General features: G+C 41.0%; 1 protein-coding gene across 1 annotated transcript in view; it reads right to left on the reverse strand.

Annotated features, from left to right (window-relative positions):
- LOC124256662 (lactase-phlorizin hydrolase-like) overlaps positions 1 to 20,490 on the reverse strand; it is a 36,045-nt gene extending 15,555 nt beyond the window's left edge. Inside the window, exons 1-6 of the mRNA XM_046690637.1 lie at positions 20,331 to 20,490; positions 17,437 to 17,567; positions 16,325 to 16,582; positions 15,699 to 15,882; positions 1,291 to 1,420; positions 761 to 945 (exon numbers count right to left, since the gene is read on the reverse strand). Coding sequence (XP_046546593.1) covers positions 761 to 945; positions 1,291 to 1,420; positions 15,699 to 15,882; positions 16,325 to 16,582; positions 17,437 to 17,567; positions 20,331 to 20,490 — 1,048 coding nt within the window. The remainder of the gene's footprint in view (positions 1 to 760; positions 946 to 1,290; positions 1,421 to 15,698; positions 15,883 to 16,324; positions 16,583 to 17,436; positions 17,568 to 20,330) is intronic.
- Positions 20,491 to 21,787: the final 1,297 nt, after the last annotated feature.

Consider the following 21,787-nt stretch of genomic DNA (forward strand, 5'->3'; position numbering starts at 1 on the left):
CAACGTTACAATGAGAATAATCAAGTATGGTATAGAGTTATACCACCAATGGCATGTATAAAGGTCAGATAATGTCTGTGTGCTTCCTGGTCAGCGCTGAGACGTAGTAGGTGAACATGAGTGAAGGTCACTTCCAAATGACCAACACTCATAGGAGGTCAATTATCAATAAACCCGAGAGAGGTGAGGTGAGGTGAGGTGAAATTGGGTTTTACGTCGTGCTTGAGAATATTTCGCTCATATGACGACGTGCATGCCCGTTTTATGTGTAAGTGCGACTGCTTGTACTAGCCCAGACTTAAGCTGGTTTTATAGTGCTAGCCCACTGAGATACCATGCCGCAGTGAAGCATGAATACCCCACTCAGACACATTATACTGACTCCAAGCCGACCAGTCCTTGTTGCACCTATTAATGCCGAGCGCCAGGCAGGGACCAACAAGAACCATATTTTAACGTCCTTTTGGTATGACGCGGTCGGGGATCGAACCCGCGACCTTCCGCTCTCCGGGCGGACGCTCTAACCACTACAATAAACCCGAGAGACCTATTTCAGTATAATAAGAACCATTCCGTTTTCACGGCAGCAATTAGCTATTTCGACGAAAGGATAGCTGAGAGTACACAAAACTATTTTCTCACATTAGTTCATGTTATAAACAAGCACGAAACTGGCCAAACACGGGAAATGTTTCATGCATTGATAAAGATTGTCTCCTCTAAAGTCATCACACTTGTCTGATCCAGACAGACGTCATACCTTTAAGCATCTCGTCCAAGTAGTCCCTGTAGTAGTTGATTCTGTAGAAGTCGTGAAGACTGCCGTTTCTGTCGGAGACACCGTTTTCCGTCACGTAGACGGATATGTTTCTGTAAGTGTCCTTTATCCAGTTCAATACCTCACGTGCACCTTTGGGCGTGTAGAATAACCAGGAGGACCCGGATCTAGAACAGGTGACGAAGGGGTACAGTGAGATGGTGTTAATTTGATGATTTGTTTTCAGAAACAAACAATCTGAGAGATGAAAGAAACATTATTACTCAGTTTATTCAGATTGTCCAGTACCCAAATATGTCCATATGTTGATATATAATATTCTTCTACGGAAATTGTCGCTGGACTTGTTGGATGTTCGTAAAAAAAATATTTTGTGAAAAGAATGTTTCGGTACCCTTTTGAAACTAAGACAATGTTGTCTTGAAAACAGACGGAAAATACGCTTTCTCCAACAAAGATTTTCACTGTCTGCTGTCGTTCTCGTCCCAATGATATTTAATGGTCAGACTTACTTTGGCCATGTAGGGTCCACTGATTGCTCCACGTCCTGGTCCGTGTCGTATCTCGGGGGATCATAGGGCTGCTCCCGGGGCGTCGCCAGGACAGAGGTGTAGTAGTTCAACCCAAGGAAATCTGCTGTTCCTACAACGCACATATACGCATAATAGTTTTATGAGCAAACCACTGGTGGTATATAGTCGGTGACAGCACGGATGACAACACATTACAACACAGACGTTGATCAAGCAAACGTTTCTGCAAGTGCCACTAAAACGTCTAATTAATCCTCTCAATGCTACTGTCGAACCCATTCGACCGGACAGCAGCATAATGACATCCCCAAATAAGCCTTGCAATAATTATTCAACAAGTCAGATTTACGTGTCATTTTAATTATGTATGGAATGCATTAATTCTCAGCTTTCTAAATATATAGTCTTCAATAAGTTTATGTACCTTAAAACGAAACGCCCGCGAATTAAAGATTTGTTCGCCAAATTTATCCACACACAGCCACAAGTAACGGCCATTGTTGACTTCGCGCACATCACGTCAAGTGGTACCCAGTGTAATATTTTCTTCATAATGGAATATTCTTTTCATAATTTGATCAATATTTTTGTTCTTTGGTGAAGAGAAAACACTGAAGTTTCATATTTTCTAAAAATTAGTAACTTTCGGTTTAATTAGTTATAAACAAAAACAATCTCAATGTTACATCGCCGATTGGATGAAATAGGAAGGATCATGGCAACGGCGGTAAACAAACAACTCCACATGCATCGTGATACCGAAAAAAGTGTGCCATCCTTTTGATAGATCCAATTATTTCGTTGGAATTAATTGCATGGTCTGATTCGGTATCTGTTATTGTCTTTGTAAACAAATATCATATTTATCGAGTATATAATGATTTTGTTTGATAAACCTTCCGACACTGACATTGTTGACAGCCGTGGGTGACGCGTAAGGGCGTGGCCAAACTCGCGGGTTTTTTAGGAGACAAGACACGACGGATGTTAGAAAATACACGTTCATAATCAGAATTTGAACTCATATACATTCTAAGAAAGCGATTCAATACCTAAATAATACAGATCATGAAAAATAATCACAATATTTGTAATTGTACCCACCCTTGTTGAAACCGGAAGCACTTACGGCATGGCATCCATGGAGGTAAAGTATGCACGAGTTGGAAAACGACCATTGACACCTTCAATGGGTTACTGTTAGCTGTTATCAACTGGAGTTGTTATTTTTTCGCCTCAATATTGCCGCCGGTGAGTAGATCTTTATGTTTACAAATATCACTATGAGACATTTCACCAAACAGCAACAATCCTTGATAGTTCAGTACACTGACTGACTTCACAATTTCACATTGTCAAATGTCATTGCTCCAAAAACCAGGAAAAGATACTAAGGTAAGATCGTTTCTATTTACGTCAATTTTAGCAGAATATGAGGCCAGTTGACTTTTTCATCAGAGACCATATAATTTAATACATGTATTTGGTCTCTGTTTTCATGAAATGATAACATTTTCTGATAAATATACTGTTACCGCAACAGCATCAATGACACTAGTTATTTGTGATTGAATATATGTCACAAAACAAAGAGGTACTGTTGAAAACAAACATAGTTCATCACCATCTGTATTTGAGGTATATTTTAGCAAGATATTGTATAGAAAGAAAATACACAAAATAATATGAAATATCTATCCATATATTTTATGGTATAGTTGTATTAAATAATTATGTAAAATTGTTAGTTTTCCACATCACTGAAAGACAGTAATTGAAAATTGGTTACACTTTGCTAATGCATTGATAGATCCTTAATGTCTTTACCCATGACCACTTGGGAGAGCAAAATACTATTCATATTATTAATAACAATTAACATATGAAAATATATGAAAATGTTTAAAGTTGTAACCAGCTGTGAAACATTAAGCATTACAAACATATCATCGGTATTCACCAAGCATTTTAATTTAATGCATAAATTTATATATGTAATTCAAATTGTTCTGAAGTGAGACTATAAACTTGGCATACACGTATTATGAACACACAATTGATTAAATCATCCCTTATTTCACGTGAAATATAATTGATACTATGTTTTAGTATATGATATAATACATATGTATCATGCATCATATTTTGTCACAATAAGAAGAGCATGAATGTTATTTTGAAACACAAATTTTGTCACGCCCATTTCCGCGCACCTGATGTTGAGGCCGATGGTTGTAAACGTTGTTGCGTCGGACAAAGTTAAAAAACTAACAAACTAGCATCAACATGCCTAACTATTATATGTTTCTTATCTGCATATTCAGTGTAGAATAAAGTGGTGGTCCTAATATCAACAAATGTTCAAATGAAAGATACTGAGAAACTTGCATGTGGAGTGTTGATCGACTTCTGTTTCCGTGTCACGGGAGCATACAACGTCAAACTGGTTCCGTGATATGCCGATTATATAGTCAAAAACACAATGTTTGTTTCTGTGAGCTATGATTAATCATTCTAAATAGTGATTTGTGTTCAATTTGGGTTTGCCAGACGAAATATCTCCAAATTTACTGTTAGTATTCAATAACGAAAGATTTTTTACCAGACAACCCCTGTCTGTGACATCACGACCGGTGACCTTTGCACTTACCAGAAAACAAGTTAGATTTCGCGATCTTAATTTTCGTTTTTCTCTGGTCATATTAAACTGAAAATGATAAATGAAACACTTGTAGAATGAGAAATACTTCAACGTTCGCCAGGGCTTATACATGTAAGTCATGTAAGCTTTGTTCTTATCAAAATAGCAATATGTTATGTAGGGGTTGGACGAAGCGCGCCATGTTTGTTTTTCGTACGTGTGACACGGTGCAACACTGGTTTTCTGTGGGCTTGTGTCGAAAATAATGAACCATAACACTTTAATTAGGACTCGTGAATATTCATAAATCATGTATTTTATTCTGCAATTTTCATGACATGACACGTTGGAATCAACGTAATAGTGCCATTTAAAAAAAATATGTGATCACATCGAAAATACGATTTGTTTTCGATTATTATTTTTTTCAGAAATGTTTTTTAATTAGTCGTCGCGCTGATAATTGCCGATATAAATATACGAATTTGAAGTCAGATATTTATGAGATATCGGAAATACGAATATTGAAATCGGTTTGCGCTAATTTAACGATTTATTTAGGTTCCGTATATGAAATGCATTCCACTGTCAATCAAGTAATTCAGGTAAATTCAGGAAAATTTACATTATTTATGTTTGCCTTGTCATTAACCTCTGTATGTTTGAAATTATCAGCATATTTTTAGATAATAATGTTCATTTTTCTATCTGGTATTAATGTGCCAAATATGTTTTCAGTTGTCCCTTAATTAATGACACACCGACTGAAATCACCCACCCTCTTTACAACGCATTATGCTGAAATTAATTCAGCAGGCTAATGGTTAAGAAAACATTAAAATTGGTATCATGTACACTGATGATAAATCACACATTTGCCACACACATTTCCGACATCTGCGTGGGTGACTCTGGGTAGGTTATTGTTTCTGTTACCACGAAGCAGTTAACAAAATCAAAAGTGAGTGTTCCAAGCAACTGAAATTTAATGTAATATAACACACTGACACGAAGCGACTATCATCCCAATACATCTGTGTTTAGGACAGGATGGTTTCAAGGGCCATCTCTGGCCATCTCATGTATCTGTGTTAAGAACAGGATGGTTTCAAGGGTCATCTCATATATCTGTGTTTAGGACAGGATGGTTTCAAGGGTCATCTCATGTATCTGTGTTCAGGACAGGATGGTTTCAAGGGCCATCTCATGTATCTGTGTTTAGGACAGGATGGTTTCAAGGGCCATCTCATGTATCTGTGTTTAGGACAGGATGGTTTCAAGGGCCATCTCATGTATCTGTGTTAAGGACAGGATGGTTTCAAGGGTCATCTCATGTATCTGTGTTTAGGACAGGATGGTTTCAAGGGCCATCTCATGTATCTGTGTTTAGGACAGGATGGTTTCAAGAGGCCATCTCATGTATCTGTGTTCAGGACAGGATGGTTTCAAGGGCCATCTCATGTATCTGTGTTCAGGACAGGATGGTTTCAAGGGCCATCTCATGTATCTGTGTTTAGGACAGGATGGTTTCGAGGGTCATCTCATGTATCTGTGTTTAGGACAGGGTGGTTTCAAAGGGTCATCTCATGTATCTGTGTTTAGGACAGGATGGTTTCAAGGGTCATCTCATGTATCTGTGTTTAGGACAGGATGGTTTCAAGGGCCATCTCATGTATCTGTGTTTAGGACAGGATGGTTTCAAGGGTCATCTCATGTATCTGTGTTTAGGACAGGATGGTTTCAAGGGTCATCTCATGTATCTGTGTTCAGGACAGGATGGTTTCAAGGGCCATCTCATGTATCTGTGTTTAGGACAGGATGGTTTCAAGGGCCATCTCATGTATCTGTGTTTAGGACAGGATGGTTTCAAGGGCCATCTCATATATCTGTGTTCTGGACAAGGTGGTTCAAGGACCAATTCATACATCTGTATATATACTCTGACTCCTACCTTTGTTCCGCAGTTTCTCGGCATCAGTAAACGAGGGCAGTCTTGATTTAGTGAATCCCCCCTGCTGGCTCTTCTTATCGACAAGATGGTTTCAAGGGCCATCTCATGTAAATGTGTTTAGGACAGAATGGTTTCAAGGGTCATCTCATGTATCTGTGTTTAGGACAGGATGGTTTCAAGGGCCATCTCATGTATCTGTGTTTAGGACAGGATGGTTTCAAGGGCCATCTCATATATCTGTGTTTAGGACAACAAGTCCGAGCTGAGTGATCAAATCAAATCGTTGAAAGAAGATGTGAAGTCGATTTCTTCTAGGTGTGATAAACTTGATGAAACAGTTAACCTTATCAAGTCGGATATAGAGAACCTGAAACAAACTAGCGAGACTATGTATTCTGATTTTGACGCCATTTCGGAAAAGGTTGATTACATTGACGAACGTATGACCAAAATTGACGACGATTTAGATAAACTTGAGGCATTTAGTCGACGTGACAACATCCTCCTACATGGTATTCCGGAAGTTGACGGTGAGAAGTCGATGGCATGTAAAGAAACTGTATTGTCTACATTTGACAAATACTTGACTTTTAAGACATGGCAATCTTCTGACGTGATTCGTGCACACCGCCTTGGCGTTAAACGTCAACAAGCAACTAAACCACGTCCCATCATTGTGAAACTCGCCCTATCAGATGATAAGGTCCGAGCTCTGAAATCGACACCAGTCCTCAAGGAGAATGGACTTGGAATTTCCAGCGACCTGACGATACGACAGAGAAAACAGTTACAAGCCCTTAAAGGAAACTGGTAAATTCGGATACTTTAAAGACGGCAAACTCATAACGGTAGATCGTGAAGATCCAAGTGAGTCCACACGTAGTCAGATTCAAACACGTCAACGCAAGCGGCAACCAGCGACCGACTCCTCACGCAACATAAGCAAGACGCCTTCTCGTGTGGCACGCCCATAGGGCAGCGGCCAAGGCCCGGTTATTATCTCACAAGGACCTATCGACGATTACACCGCAAGTACTAACTCCGAGAGTGATCTCGTGACTGACAATACCACTCTCTCCCTTTTGTGTTGGAACGTTAACGGTTTGAGGGACAAAATAAACGACTGTGAATTTTTAGTACATCTTCGGAAATTCAAAATAATATGCCTTGTTGAGACGTTTGTTATCGACATGTCAAATATGAATTGGTTGGACGGTTATGACGTTTTCTATAGCCCAGCAGTAAAGCTATCTGGTTGTGGTAGACTTTCTGGTGGTGTATGTGTTTGTATCCACCATTCTATAAGCAAAGTGTGCACCTTACTATCCCCAGTAGTTGACAATTTGATCTTCTTGAAACTGCCTAAAAAGTTATTTTCAGTTGCAAAAGATATCAACTTACTATGCACTTATATCCCACCCCTGGGTTCCCCGTACTATTCTAACAGAGATTATAAATGTAACATTGAACAAATCGAACAGTTTCTTATAGAAACCCTTCCAGACATCAGTGATTCATTCACAATACTCTGTGGAGATATGAATGCTCGCACAGGCGAGCGAAATAACCATTACGTTAGTTTTGATGATGACATCGGAAATGAGCATCTAAAAATATATAGTGAAGAAGCGGATACCCCACTCGATGACCGCAAATCGCATGATAAAGTTGTAAATAGTTTTGGTCGTATTTTATTAGATATGTGTTATGCACTTCAATTGTTTATTGTCAATGGCAGAGCTTTTGGAGATATGCTTGGAGAATATACTTTTGTAATCATCAGGGCTCGAGCGTGAACGATTATATCATCTCTTCACATGTTTTTCTAGTATATTGAGATGTTTAACATTGGAGATCGCATTGACTCAGACCATTTCCCACTGGAGTTGACTTGTAAATTTCCACATGTACACAATGAAAATGAACTGACCGATGGTTGTTATGATAAAGAAAGATTGTTTGGAATGATTCGCTATGTAAATACTTTGTCGATAATTTATCTGATAAAATGTTGTCCTGTTATCAACATTTACATACAATGCTTGATATTGACATTGATGGTACTATTGATGAATTTGTACATATGATTTTAATCTCGTCCGAGTGTATGAAGAAAAAGGTTAATGTTAAACATGCTAACAGTAATAGAACGCCCCAACTGAATGCGGAATGCAAATCAGCGAGGCGTGATGCCCATAAGGCCCTCAGAGCATTTCGGTGTAAACGCACAGTTTCGAATAGAACGCAATATTGCAAAATGAAATAAGTTTAAAAATTGCTGTAGGAGATTTAAATCTAAATTTTGCAAACAAAGGCAAAACAGACTCAACAGCTCGATCAAATGTCCTTCTAAATTCTGGAGAGAAATACGCTTCTTACAAAACTGACCGCACCATCAAAATTCTATTCCCAAAACTGAATGGCTAATGCATTTTAAGAAAATATTCTCAAACAGAGTCTGTATTTGATATCGATCAAGATAACGATGTTTTAAATGACATGGTTAGTTCACCATCAGAATGTTACATGGATGTGGATAAATGTATTCTAAAATCACCAATATCAGAAAAATGAAATATCCAATGCTATTTCACATTTAAAAAACGGGAAAACGGCGGGTCCTGATCATATCATCATAGAAATGATAAAATGTTCGGAATTCGTAATCATGCCATTTCTGATAAAATGTTTCAATAGACTATTTGATAATGGTATGTTTCCAACTAGCTGGTCTTCTTCAATTATTGTTCCTCTTCATAAGAAGGGGAAATTTGATGATCCTGACAACTATAGAGGCATCTCACTTATGAGTATTCTGGGCAAAATATTCACAACTTTATTAAATAATAGAATAACAAATTGGGCAAATATGCGGGACTTAATCCCAGAAACTCAGGCCGGTTTTCGAAAAAACTATTCTACTTCAGATCACATCTTTACATTACATGCAATAATTCAAAAACGTCTTTCACGCCGAAAACACAAATTGTATGTAGCGTTCGTCGATTTTAAAAAAGCTTTCGATTCTGTTGATCGTTCCAAATTATGGTATTGTCTGCTAAAGACCGGATTACGAGGGAAAATGCATTCTGTTTTAAAGTCTATGTATATGTATTCTAATATAAAATCATGTGTGCGATGTGGTGATGATTTTACAGATTATTTTGATTGTCCAGTCGGATTAAGACAAGGATGTTTTTAAGCCCAATGTTATTTTCATTTTGTCATTAATGAATTGTATTACGATATTGCTAAAATGGAAAACATGGTATTCAGATGTTCCCATATATGATTGAAATACTAATGTTACTTTTGCTGATGATGTCATTTTTAGTTTCAGACACTATTGTAGGACTACAAAATCAACTTAATATCTTGGGACGTTACACAAAAGAATGGAAGTTATCGGTTAATTACGACAAAACAAATATTGTCATTTTCAGAAGGGGTGGTTCGTTATCCGTAAATGAAACGTGGGTACTAAATGGGATACACCTTAAGATTAATAGTCATTATAAATATCTTGGTCTTCTGTTTACCCATACAATGAACTTTTCTAAAAGCATAGAAGATTTAGTATCAAGAGCAAAGAAAGCCCTATTCAACGTTATGTCTGTTTCTATAAACTCTGTCAAAAGAAACGCAACCCTGTCCTCAGATATGAAAAAATTCGTTTGAATGAAGTTATTGCTTCCAAACTAAATTTTATTCGAATGTATTGAAATGATACACGTAATTAATGAAGATTACCATCCAAACAACTGCATTTGTACGCATAAGTGTATTTTATTGCTTATTCCGTCACAACGCATGAAATGACCCTCATGGTGACTTCGCACAAAAACACATGCAAATCATGAAAATGGCAGTTAATGTAGGTGTATAAAAGCCCATGTGCTTCCGTATTATATTCATTCATTTGTCGCCGAAAAGCTGTGTTAAAATGCCACGATTGAGTGCTGCCGACCGAAATATCGCCATTGGTCGTGTTCAAGCCGGAGAAAGTTTTGGAACTGTTGCACGGCACCTAAATGTTCACAAAACAACGATATCCCGACTTTGGAGCCGCTACAACAACTTCAATTTGACCAACGATCGCCTGAGAAGTGGAAGGCCAAGAATCACGACCCCTTCAAGATCGGTACATCCGGGTCCATCACCTGCGTAATCGGCATGCCCTACCAACCGTGACTGCCACACAAATACCAGGTTTGAGGAGAGTGTCAGCTCAAAACGATTAGGAACCGTCTGAAAGAAGCGGGTTTACGTGCCTGTAGACCAGTTGTTGGACCTGTACTACGCCCCCTACATCGACGCCGACGACTCAGGTGGTGCAACAACGTAAGGATACGGACTTTACAAAACTGGAGGCGAATCTGGTTTTCTGATGAATCACGTTTTCTTTTGCAACGTCACGACGGAAGACAGCGTCTGTATAGGAGACGTCATAACGTTTTGCGCCCATCTGCGTCCGACAGGTGGACAGATTTGGCGGAGAAAGCGTCATGGTTTGGGGAACCATCTCATACAACCAGAAATCAGACTTGGTGATCGTTCCAGGGAACCTGACAGCCCAACGTTACATCAACCACGTGTTAGAGCTTCACCTTCTCCCGATTATTGACCAACAGACACAGATTTTTCAACGGGACAACGCCTGGCCTCATACTGCACGTGCAACAATGAACTTTCTGCAGAATTCCAACGTCAATGTCTTGCCATGACCCTCTAAATCACCAGACCTCAACCCTATTGAACACCTGTGGATACTCTGATCGACGCGTACGTCAACGTCAGCCGCCGCCACAGACGCTGCAACAGCTCGCCGTTGCACTGCAGGAGGAGTGGAGAGCCATTCCCCAGGAAAGAATCCGGCGTCTTATCCGTTCTTGTCCAAGGAGATGCCGTGCAGTGATTGCAGCGCGTGGTGCTCATACGAGATACTGAGAAAGACGCCCCTGGTGACAAACTGGTGTCTGTGAGATGACTTTTGAAATGACAATTTTAAACATGCCCATCTGGGTTATTATTCTGCCAAATTTCAGACTTCTGTCTTAAATAATAAAATGCCGTGTCGTCCTAAAACTTCAGATCAAAAATCTCTAAAATACAGGGGTTGCGTTTCTTTTTGACAGAGTTTATATACGCAATAACGTACACGCACACGCACACGCACACTCACACACGAACAGGCACAGGCTTTTATTGTCAAATATTATGACGAGTGTCTTCATTGCAGATTCGGCGTATTTATAAACACAGATAGGCGTTTGTTGAATCTGTGCCTACCTTTCTGTGTGGGTTTATAACCACTGATAGGCGTTTGTTGAGTGAGTGCCTACCTTTCTGTGTGGGTTTATAACCACTGATGGGCGTTTGTTGAGTGTGTGCCTCTACCTTCTGTGTGTGTGTGGGTTTCATAAACCACAGATAGCGTTTGTTGAGTGTGTGCCTACCTTTCTGTGTGGGTTTATAACCACTGATAGGCGTTTGTTGAGTGTGTGCCTACCTTTCTGTGTGGGTTTATAACCACAGATAGGCGTTTGTTGAGTGTGTGCCTACCTTTCTGTGTGGGTTTATAACCACAGATAGGCGTTTGTTGAGTGTGTGCCTACTCTTTCTGTGTGCGGGTTTATAACCACCGATAGGCGTTTGTTGGAGTGTGCCTACCCTTCTGTGTGGGTTTATAAACGATGCTTGATAGGCGTTTGTTGAGTGAAAAGTGCTCTACCGTTTCTGTGTGTCGGCGCTCGGCGTAAACCACCGATTGGCGTTTGTTGAGTGTGCGCCTCACCTTTCTGTGTGGGTTTATAACCACAGATAGGCGTTTTGTTGAGTGTGTGCCTACCTTTTCTGTGTGGGTTTATAACCACTGTGTGTGGGATAGGCGTTTGTTGAGTGTGTGCCTACCTTCTGTGGGCTTATAACCACAGAGGCGTCGCTGGCGTGTGGGTTTATAACCACCGGGATAGGCGTTTGTTGAGTGTGCCTACCTTTCTGTGTGGGTTTATAACCACAGATAGGCGTTTGTTGAGTGTGTAACCACCTACCGTTTGCTGAGTGTTCTTGTGTGTGGGTTTATAACCACAGATAGGCGTTTGTTGAGTGAGTGTCTACCTTCGCGTATTGGGCTCTATAACCACCGGATAGGCGTTTGTTGAGTGAGTGTCTACTTTCTGTGTGGGTTTATAAACCACTCGATAGTGCGTTTGCTGAGTGTGTTTCTACCTTCGTGTGGCTTTTATTACCACGAATGAGGCGTTTGCTGAGTGTAGTATCACCACCTTTCTGTTTGGGTTTTATAACCACCGATAGGGCGTTTGTTGAGTGAAGTGCCTACCTTTCTGTGTGGGTTTATAACCACTGATAGGCGTTTGTTGACTCTGTGCCTACTGCTTTCATGTGTGGGTTTATAACCACTGATAGGCGTTTGTTGAGTTTGTGCCTACTTTTCTGTGCGGGTTTATAACCACCGATAGGCGTTTGCTGGAGTGAGTGCCTACCTTTCTGTGTGGGTTTATAACCACTGATAGGCGTTTGTTGAGTGGTGTGCCTACCTTTCTGTGTGGGTTTATAACCACAGATAGGCGTTTGTTGAGTGAGGTGCCTACCTTTCTGTGTGGGTTTATAACCACTGATAGGCGTTTGTTGAGTGTGTGCCTACCTTCTTCTGTGTGGGTTTATAACCACAGATAGGCGTTTGTTGAGTGTGTGCCTACCTTTCTGTGTGGGTTTATAGCCACAGATAGGCGTTTGTTGAATCTGTGCCTACCTTTCTGTGTGGGTTTATAACCACAGATAGGCGTTTGTTGAGTCTGTGCCTACCTTTCTGTGTGGGTTTATAACCACTGATAGGCGTTTGTTGAGTGTGTGCCTACCTTTCTGTGTGGGTTTATAACCACTGATAGGCGTTTGTTGAGTGTGTGCCTACCTTTCTGTGTGGGTTTATAACCACTGATAGGCGTTTGTTGAGTGTGTGCCTACCTTTCTGTGTGGGTTTATAACCACTGATAGGCGTTTGTTGAGTGTGTGCCTACCTTTCTGTGTGGGTTTATAACCACTGATAGGCGTTTGTTGAGTGTGTGCCTACCTTTCTGTGTGGGTTTATAACCACAGATAGGCGTTTGTTGAGTGTGTGCCTACCTTTCTGTGTGGGTTTATAACCACTGATAGGCGTTTGTTGAGTGTGTGCCTACCTTTCTGTGTGGGTTTATAACCACTGATAGGCGTTTGTTGAGTGTGTGCCTACCTTTCTGTGTGGGTTTATAACCACTGATAGGCGTTTGTTGAGTGAGTGCCTACCTTTCTGTGTGGGTTTATAACCACAGATAGGCGTTTGTTGAGTGTGTGCCTACCTTTCTGTGTGGGTTTATAACCACAGATAGGCGTTTGTTGAGTGTGTGCCTACCTTTCTGTGTGGGTTTATAACCACTGATAGGCGTTTGTTGAGTGAGTGCCTACCTTTCTGTGTGGGTTTATAACCACAGATAGGCGTTTGTTGAGTGTGTGTCTACCTTTCTGTGTGGCTTTATCACCACTGATAGGCGTTTGTTGAGTGTGTGCCTACCTTTCTGTTTGGGTTTATAACCACAGATAGGCGTTTGTTGAGTGAGTGTCTACTTTTCTGTGTGGGTTTATAACCACTGATAGGCGTTTGTTGAGTGAGTGTCTACCTTTCTGTGTGGGTTTATAACCACTGATAGGCGTTTGCTGAGTGAGTGTCTACCTTTCTGTGTGGGTTTATTACCACAGATAGGCGTTTGCTGAGTGTGTGTCTACCTTTCTGTTTGGGTTTATAACCACAGATAGGCGTTTGTTGAGTGAGTGCCTACTTTTCTGTGTGGGTTTATAACCACTGATAGGCGTTTGTTGACTCTGTGCCTACCTTTCTGTGTGGGTTTATAACCACTGATAGGCGTTTGTTGAGTTTGTGCCTACGTTTCTGTGTGGATTTATAACCACTGATAGGCGTTTGTTGAGTGTGTGCCTACCTTTCTGTGTGGGTTTATAACCACTGATAGGCGTTTGTTGAGTGTGTGCCTACCTTTCTGTGTGGGTTTATAACCACTGATAGGCGTTTGTTGAGTGAGTGTCTACCTTTCTGTGTGGGTTTATAACCACTGATAGGCGTTTGTTGAGTGAGTGCCTACCTTTCTGTGTGGGTTTATAACCACTGATAGGCGTTTGTTGAGTGTGTGTGCCTACCTTTCTGTGTGGGTTTATAACCAGTGATAGGCGTTTGTTGAGTGTGTGCCTACCTTTCTGTGTGGGTTTATAACCACAGATAGGCGTTTGTTGAGTGTGTGCCTACCTTTCTGTGTGGGTTTATAACCACTGATAGGCGTTTGTTGAGTGTGTGCCTACCTTTCTGTGTGGGTTTATAACCACTGATAGGCGTTTGTTGAGTCTGTGCCTACCTTTCTGTGTGGGTTTATAACCACTGATAGGCGTTTGTTGAGTGTGTGCCTACCTTTCTGTGTGGGTTTATAACCACTGATAGGCGTTTGTTGAGTGTGTGCCTACCTTTCTGTGTGGGTTTATAACCACTGATAGGCGTTTGTTGAGTGTGTGCCTACCTTTCTGTGTGGGTTTATAACCACTGATAGGCGTTTGTTGAGTGTGTGCCTACCTTTCTGTGTGGGTTTATAACCACTGATAGGCGTTTGTTGAGTGTGTGCCTACCTTTCTGTGTGGGTTTATAACCACTGATAGGCGTTTGTTGAGTGTGTGCCTACCTTTCTGTGTGGGTTTATAACCACAGATAGGCGTTTGTTGAGTGTGTGCCTACCTTTCTGTGTGGGCTTATAACTAGTGATAAGCGTTTGTTGAATCTGTGCCTACCTTTCTGTGTGGGTTTATAACCACTGATAGGCGTTTGTTGAGTCCGTGCCTACCTTTCTGTGTGGGTTTATAACCACAGATAGGCGTTTGTTGAGTGTGTGCCTACCTTTCTGTGTGGGTTTATAACCACTGATAGGCGTTTGTTGAGTGTGTGCCTACCTTTCTGTGTGGGTTTATAACCACTGATAGGCGTTTGTTGAGTGTGTGTCTACCTTTCTGTGTGGGTTTATAACCACTGATAGGCGTTTGTTGAGTGAGTGCCTACCTTTCTGTGTGGGTTTATAACCACTGATAGGCGTTTGTTGAGTGAGTGTCTACCTTTCTGTGTGGGTTTATAACCACAGATAGGCGTTTGTTGAGTGTGTGCCTACCTTTCCGTGTGGGTTTATAACCACTGATAGGCGTTTGTTGAGTCCGTGCCTACCTTTCTGTTTGGGTTTATAACCACAGATAGGCGTTTGTTGAGTGTGTGTCTACCTTTCTGTGTGGCTTTATCACCACTGATAGGCGTTTGTTGAGTGAGTGCCTACCTTTCTGTTTGGGTTTATAACCACAGATAGGCGTTTGTTGAGTGAGTGTCTACTTTTCTGTGTGGGTTTATAACCACTGATAGGCGTTTGTTGAGTGAGTGCCTACCTTTCTGTTTGGGTTTATAACCACAGATAGGCGTTTGTTGAGTGAGTGTCTACCTTTCTGTGTGGCTTTATCACCACTGATAGGCCTTTGTTGAGTGAGTGCCTACCTTTCTGTTTGGGTTTATAACCACAGATAGGCGTTTGTTGAGTGAGTGTCTACCTTTCTGTGTGGGTTTATAACCACAGATAGGCGTTTGTTGAGTGAGTGTCTACCTTTCTGTGTGGGTTTATTACCACTGATAGGCGTTTGTTGAGTGTGTGTCTACCTTTCTGTGTGGGTTTATAACCACTGATAGGCGTTTGTTGAATCTGTGCCTACCTTTCTGTGTGGGTCTGAAGGCCTTGTCGTAGAGGTGGTAGGCGTTTACGTGGGCCTTGATGAGGTTGTGACCGGCGATGTAGGTGTACGTCCCAGGTCCCCATCGCCCTGGAGCCTTCTCTGCAATCCCATAACCGTGCCAGGCGACAACCCAGGGCTCGTTGAGAGTGATCCAGAACTTGACCTACAGTACCATACAGGAAGTAGTATAGACACACGGGTGGTCGGGAGAGGGAGTGCCTGGGTTGACGTTTTACCCTTTTAGTCATATCCCAGCTCCAAGAACTGGTTTCAAATATTATAGACGACCATGAAACATTTCCACCATTAGGCTAATCCATCTCAGACACCCAAGTGTAATAGTGTCTAAATCTACCAAACAAGTGGCGGTTATTTACTGGTGATGTGCCTGATGCAAGTATACTAGTTGTGTCTTTAACATGATGTTTGTCGTGTTTCAGCCAAACAAATTGTGAATATGTTTGTAATTATTTAGTCGGGTCAGTTGTGCGTATGCTGTCTTTTGCATGTCAGCGTGTAACAAAATGTCTGCTTCAATCGATCGTTTTGAGAGTGAATAGTCACGAAAAAATTCCATAGTTGACCAAAACGGCTTCAAGTCTTACCCTGTCCCCGAACGACTGGAAACACAACCTGGCATACTCCGTGAACAGCTCCGCCGTGTCCTCGTTTAACCAGCCACCATGTTCTTCCAGACTCTCCGGGAGGTCCCAGTGGTAGAGGGTCACCATGGGCTGGATACCGTTAGCCAGCAGCTCGTCAATCAGGTTGTTGTAGTACTCCAAACCAAGGCTGTTGATGGTGTCGTTTCTACCAGAAGGCATCACCCGCGGCCAGGATATAGAGAACCGGTAGTGGGATACCTACATCATCATTGAACAGAGAGTCGGTAGAGCACACTTACTTCAATAACAGTCCAGACGTCCTTAACATGGATCTGAAGTTGCGTATTCATAAACCTTTAGGAAAACTACATCTTTGAGATGTTACAAGCACAGTTACTTGATATGATGAAACTGGAGCTCGTGAAGCGTTCGGTATACAGCTTGTCATAAAACTAAAACATTAACAACACGAATAAGTTTTGTTTGAAAAGGCATCTTAGTGTCAATGATTTGTGGACGGAGGGTCGGAAACAGGCATTTGACGGTGACCAGTTAGGTGAAACCTGTGAGCACAGATATGGTGCTGACAACAAAGCAACATAGTGGGGAATCTAAGATACAATCATCGGTTTCTGGAACACCTAAGGGACACAACTCTGTAAATGGAGTCAGACAACCTTATCCCTGTTCACCTGGAGTCATCGTGTATCTGTCAGACGTATTGCATATTGCTTTTCTGGCCAGTAGTGTTTACTTTGGCGTAGAATGAAGCGGCCATGTTAGTCTCGACTCGAAAAACGGCAAATACTCCAAAACAAATTACACCTTGATTGTCAGCGGTTACGACGAAGTGCCAATATCTCCATGTATTGCGTTGTTCTTGAAATACAGGCTAAAACTGATGTACTGTCGAAACACCAATGGGCAAATGTTCATTTCCCACACATGTGTGACATGGCCCTAATTCTGGGATCTTCTGATTGAAATGACGTGACTATTTCCATCCCATCCCAGTAAATGCTGCAGTATTGCCCCACCCACTCAATACTTCATAAATGTGATTGACGAATACAATCTGGTTCATCCACTCACTCACTCACTCACTCACTCACCCCCAGTGATTTCAGCAGCTGCACATCTTCCTTGTATTTGTGGTAGCTGTCGCACGCGATGTCCCCAGTACTGCCGTCGTCGATGTTGCCAGGGCGACGCACGTACATGTCCCAGATGCTCGCACCTTTCCCTGTACCAAGCATATCCACTGTACAACAATGTTACTATGATACTAAAATACAAATGCCTTGAACCTATTTGAAAACTATATAATTGATCAAAATATAATGATGGTAACAATCTCTTATACTCAGCAGACAACTGTCATATGATCCTCACTGGGGCCTATAATGGTAGTGTATAATGACCGTAGGTAGTTATACACATTTCGATTCGAACCTTCAGCAAGCAGACGGGACCCAAAAGAATACTTCGTTATCTCCTTCTGTTCGTTATAATTGTAATGGTGGTTTACTAAGGTGTCATTTTCAAAATACTCGATGTTTAAGATATAATGTTGTCGGAGGAAGTACCTTTAGAAACTGCAGACAAGTTTAGCTTGAGAGACCCGTCCCGTTAGACACATAGCACCACATGGCGGCCCTCCGTGTCATAAACAGGCAGTAGCCAAACACACACCTCGATACTTATTGTACACGGCTGTCGGTATTGTATTGAGCAAGAAAACATTCTATCTATGAATGGAGCTTGTCAGCATTCCATGAACACATCTGAATATTTAACGCATCGTAATATCAAGTTCATTGGTTCACACAAGCGACAACACTATCCACTATTTGATACAATAGAATATTGTAGCATTTAACGTACCACCTCCTCGCCGCGCCCTTGATGTCCACTATTTGATACAATAGAATATTGAAGTATTTAACGTACCATCGTCTCGTCACGCCTCTTGATGTCCACTATTTGATACAATAGAATATTGAAGTATTTAACGTACCATCCTCTCGCCACGCCCTTGATGTCCACTATTTGATACCATAGAATATTGAAGTATTTAACGTACCATCGTCTCGCCACGCCCTTGATATCCACTATTTGATACAATAGAATATTGAAGTATTTAACGTACCATCGTCTCGCCACGCCTCTTGATGTCCACTATTTGATACAATAGAATATTGAAGTATTTAACGTACCATCGTCTCGCCACGCCCTTGATATCCACTATTTGATACCATAGAATATTGAAGCATTTAACGTACCATCGTCTCGCCACGCCCTTGATGTCCACTATTTGATACAATAGAATATTGAAGTATCTAACGTACCATCGTCTCGCCACGCCCTTGATATCCACTATTTGATACCATAGAATATTGAAGTATTTAACGTACCATCGTCTCGCCACGCCCTTGATATCCACTATTTGATACCATAGAATATTGAAGTATTTAACGTACCATCGTCTCGCCACGCCTCTTGATGTCCACTATTTGATACAATAGAATATTGAAGTATTTAACGTACCATCGTCTCGCCACGCCCTTGATATCCACTATTTGATACCATAGAATATTGAAGTATTTAACGTACCATCGTCTCGCCACGCCTCTTGATGTCCACTATTTGATACAATAGAATATTGAAGTATTTAACGTACCATCGTCTCGCCACGCCCTTGATATCCACTATTTGATACCATAGAATATTGAAGTATTTAACGTACCATCGTCTCGCCACGCCTCTTGATGTCCACTATTTGATACAATAGAATATTGAAATATTTAACGTACCATCGTCTCGCCACGCCCTTGATATCCACTATTTGATACCATAGAATATTGAAGTATTTAACGTACCATCGTCTCGCCACGCCTCTTGATGTCCACTATTTGATACAATAGAATATTGAAGTATTTAACGTACCATCGTCTCGCCACGCCCTTGATATCCACTATTTGATACCATAGAATATTGAAGTATTTAACGTACCATCGTCTCGCCACGCCTCTTGATGTCCACTATTTGATACAATAGAATATTGAAATATTTAACGTACCATCGTCTCGCCACGCCTCTTGATGTCCACTATTTGATACAATAAAATATTGAAGTATTTAACGTACCATCGTCTCGCCACGTCCTTGATGTCCACTATTTGATACCATAGAATATTGAAGTATTTAACGTACCATCGTCTCGCCACGCCTCTTGATGTCCACTATTTGATACAATAGAATATTGAAGTATTTAACGTACCATCGTCTCGCCACGCCCTTGATGTCCACTATTTGATACAATAAAATATTGAAGTATTTAACGTACCATCGTCTCGCCACGCCCTTGATGCCCAGTATTTGATACCATAGAATATTGAAGTATTTAACGTACCATCGTCTCGCCACGCCCTTGATGTCCACTATTTGATACCATAGAATATTGAAGTATTTAACGTACCACCGTCTCGCCACGCCCCTTGATGTCCACTATTTGATACAATAGAATATTGAAGTATTTAACGTACCATCGTCTCGCCACGCCCTTGATGTCCACTATTTGATACAATAGAATATTGAAGTATTTCACGTACCATCGTCTCGCCACGCCCTTGATGTCCACTATTTGATACAATAGAATATTGAAGTATTTAACGTACCATCGTCTCGCCACGCCCTTGATGTCCACTATTTGATACCATAGAATATTGAAGTATTTAACGTACCATCGTCTCGCCACGCCCTTGATGTCCACCATTTGATACCATAGAATATTGAAGTATTTAACGTACCATCGTCTCGCCACGCCCTTGATGTCCACCATTTGATACCATAGAATATTGAAGTATTTAACGTACCATCGTCTCGCCACGTCCTTGATGTCCACTATTTGATACCATAGAATATTGAAGTATTTAACGTACCATCGTCTCGCCACGCCCTTGATGTCCACTATTTGATACCATAGAATATTGAAGTATTTAACGTACCATCGTCTCGCCACGCTCCTTCTATCTGATAGGCAGCTGTGGCTGTGCTCCACACAAAGTCATCCGGGAACGTCCCAAAATAAAACTCGTCTTCGTGGGGACGACTGTAGCAGCATCCACTGAGTAACAACAGCATCCACGTCACAGCAACAACATCCATTGCTCTACGCTCTACAATACACACTTTCAAAACTTTCTTCTAAATCTATTATATGGCAGAAAACAGAAACATAATAGTATTATGAAAAAAGGTCAGTCCAGATTCCGTCACTGAATTCGACAAAATGACTCCGTGAACACTTTCCTTGTAAGTGTGAGAGGAAACAGTATGGTCCGCGTGTGTGACGTCCCCGAGGTGAAGGACATGTCTGTGTTGTTGTGTACATTAAGGCGGACCCCGATGCGGAGACAGCAACACAGTAATGACCAACCTCAGGAGATGCGTTACAAGGTTACCTACTAGGGCAGTATGTCTCAATACAGGTTATCTCGGACGTTGCGTATCAGCTTGGTTCTTGTCCGAAGGTATCCGTGTTGTATTCCAGTTATATTACTGCATCTACGTTCAGGAAATTCATGGGTCCGCTCCTCATCAACATTTTCAGTGTGAACCGAGACTTAACTCCACGATCATGTTTAGCTTTCGCCTAGAGATGCTCTGCGTCGGTTATGAAACCCTGCCATCAAACCATGCAATATATTTCAATGACGTTAGCCAAATATCGAGTAATGTGTCATCAATATCAGCCATTATTACCGTTTAGATAAATTAATATGTCGAATTCTGATTGGTCAATAGCCAAAGCATACGAACCCATGTAGGCGGATTTGCCAGTACACCGCGTAAAATCTGTCACGTGACACATTTTACAAATGACCTTGACCTTAGATGGAATGTGGCTGCCAAACGGCTGGTCGCACGAAATTTTAGAGTTGGCGTATACAATTATGAGTATAAACAGACTAATAAAATTGTTGCCATAATTTCTTATTTGTTTGTGTCAGTAAAAAAAAGTAAATTAAAATGTTTCTTGTATTTCAAACCTCAAATTTGATCATTTGATCATAAACTAAGCCATCACGGTTTAAGTTCTGTCCCTTTATGGGTTTATTGTCGTTTTATGAAAAATGTGAATGGGAAAGCCAGACAAACAAATGACATTGAAATCAACGAATGGTTTTCTCATTTTAAAGAATTGTTTCCAACATCTGAAACTTATGATGCCATGGATAATCATACAGTCAGCAAGGCAGTGCGATGAGAATAATTATCAAACGTGTGATATAAATGACTCAATGACAAATGACAAATGACATACGTGACACTCCAATAACTCGAGAGAGAATTCCTAAATAGTATTAGACATTTGAAGCAGAACAAATCACCCTGAATATCTCCGAATGTTTCTTACACTCATCAGATATTTTAGGCACGCCTCTTGAATTATTGTTTAATG

The sequence above is a fragment of the Haliotis rubra genome, unplaced genomic scaffold (genome assembly GCF_003918875.1).
Source record: "Haliotis rubra isolate DU_JTF1 unplaced genomic scaffold, ASM391887v1 Scf634, whole genome shotgun sequence".
In the NCBI taxonomy this organism is placed as follows: Eukaryota; Metazoa; Mollusca; class Gastropoda; order Lepetellida; family Haliotidae; genus Haliotis; species Haliotis rubra.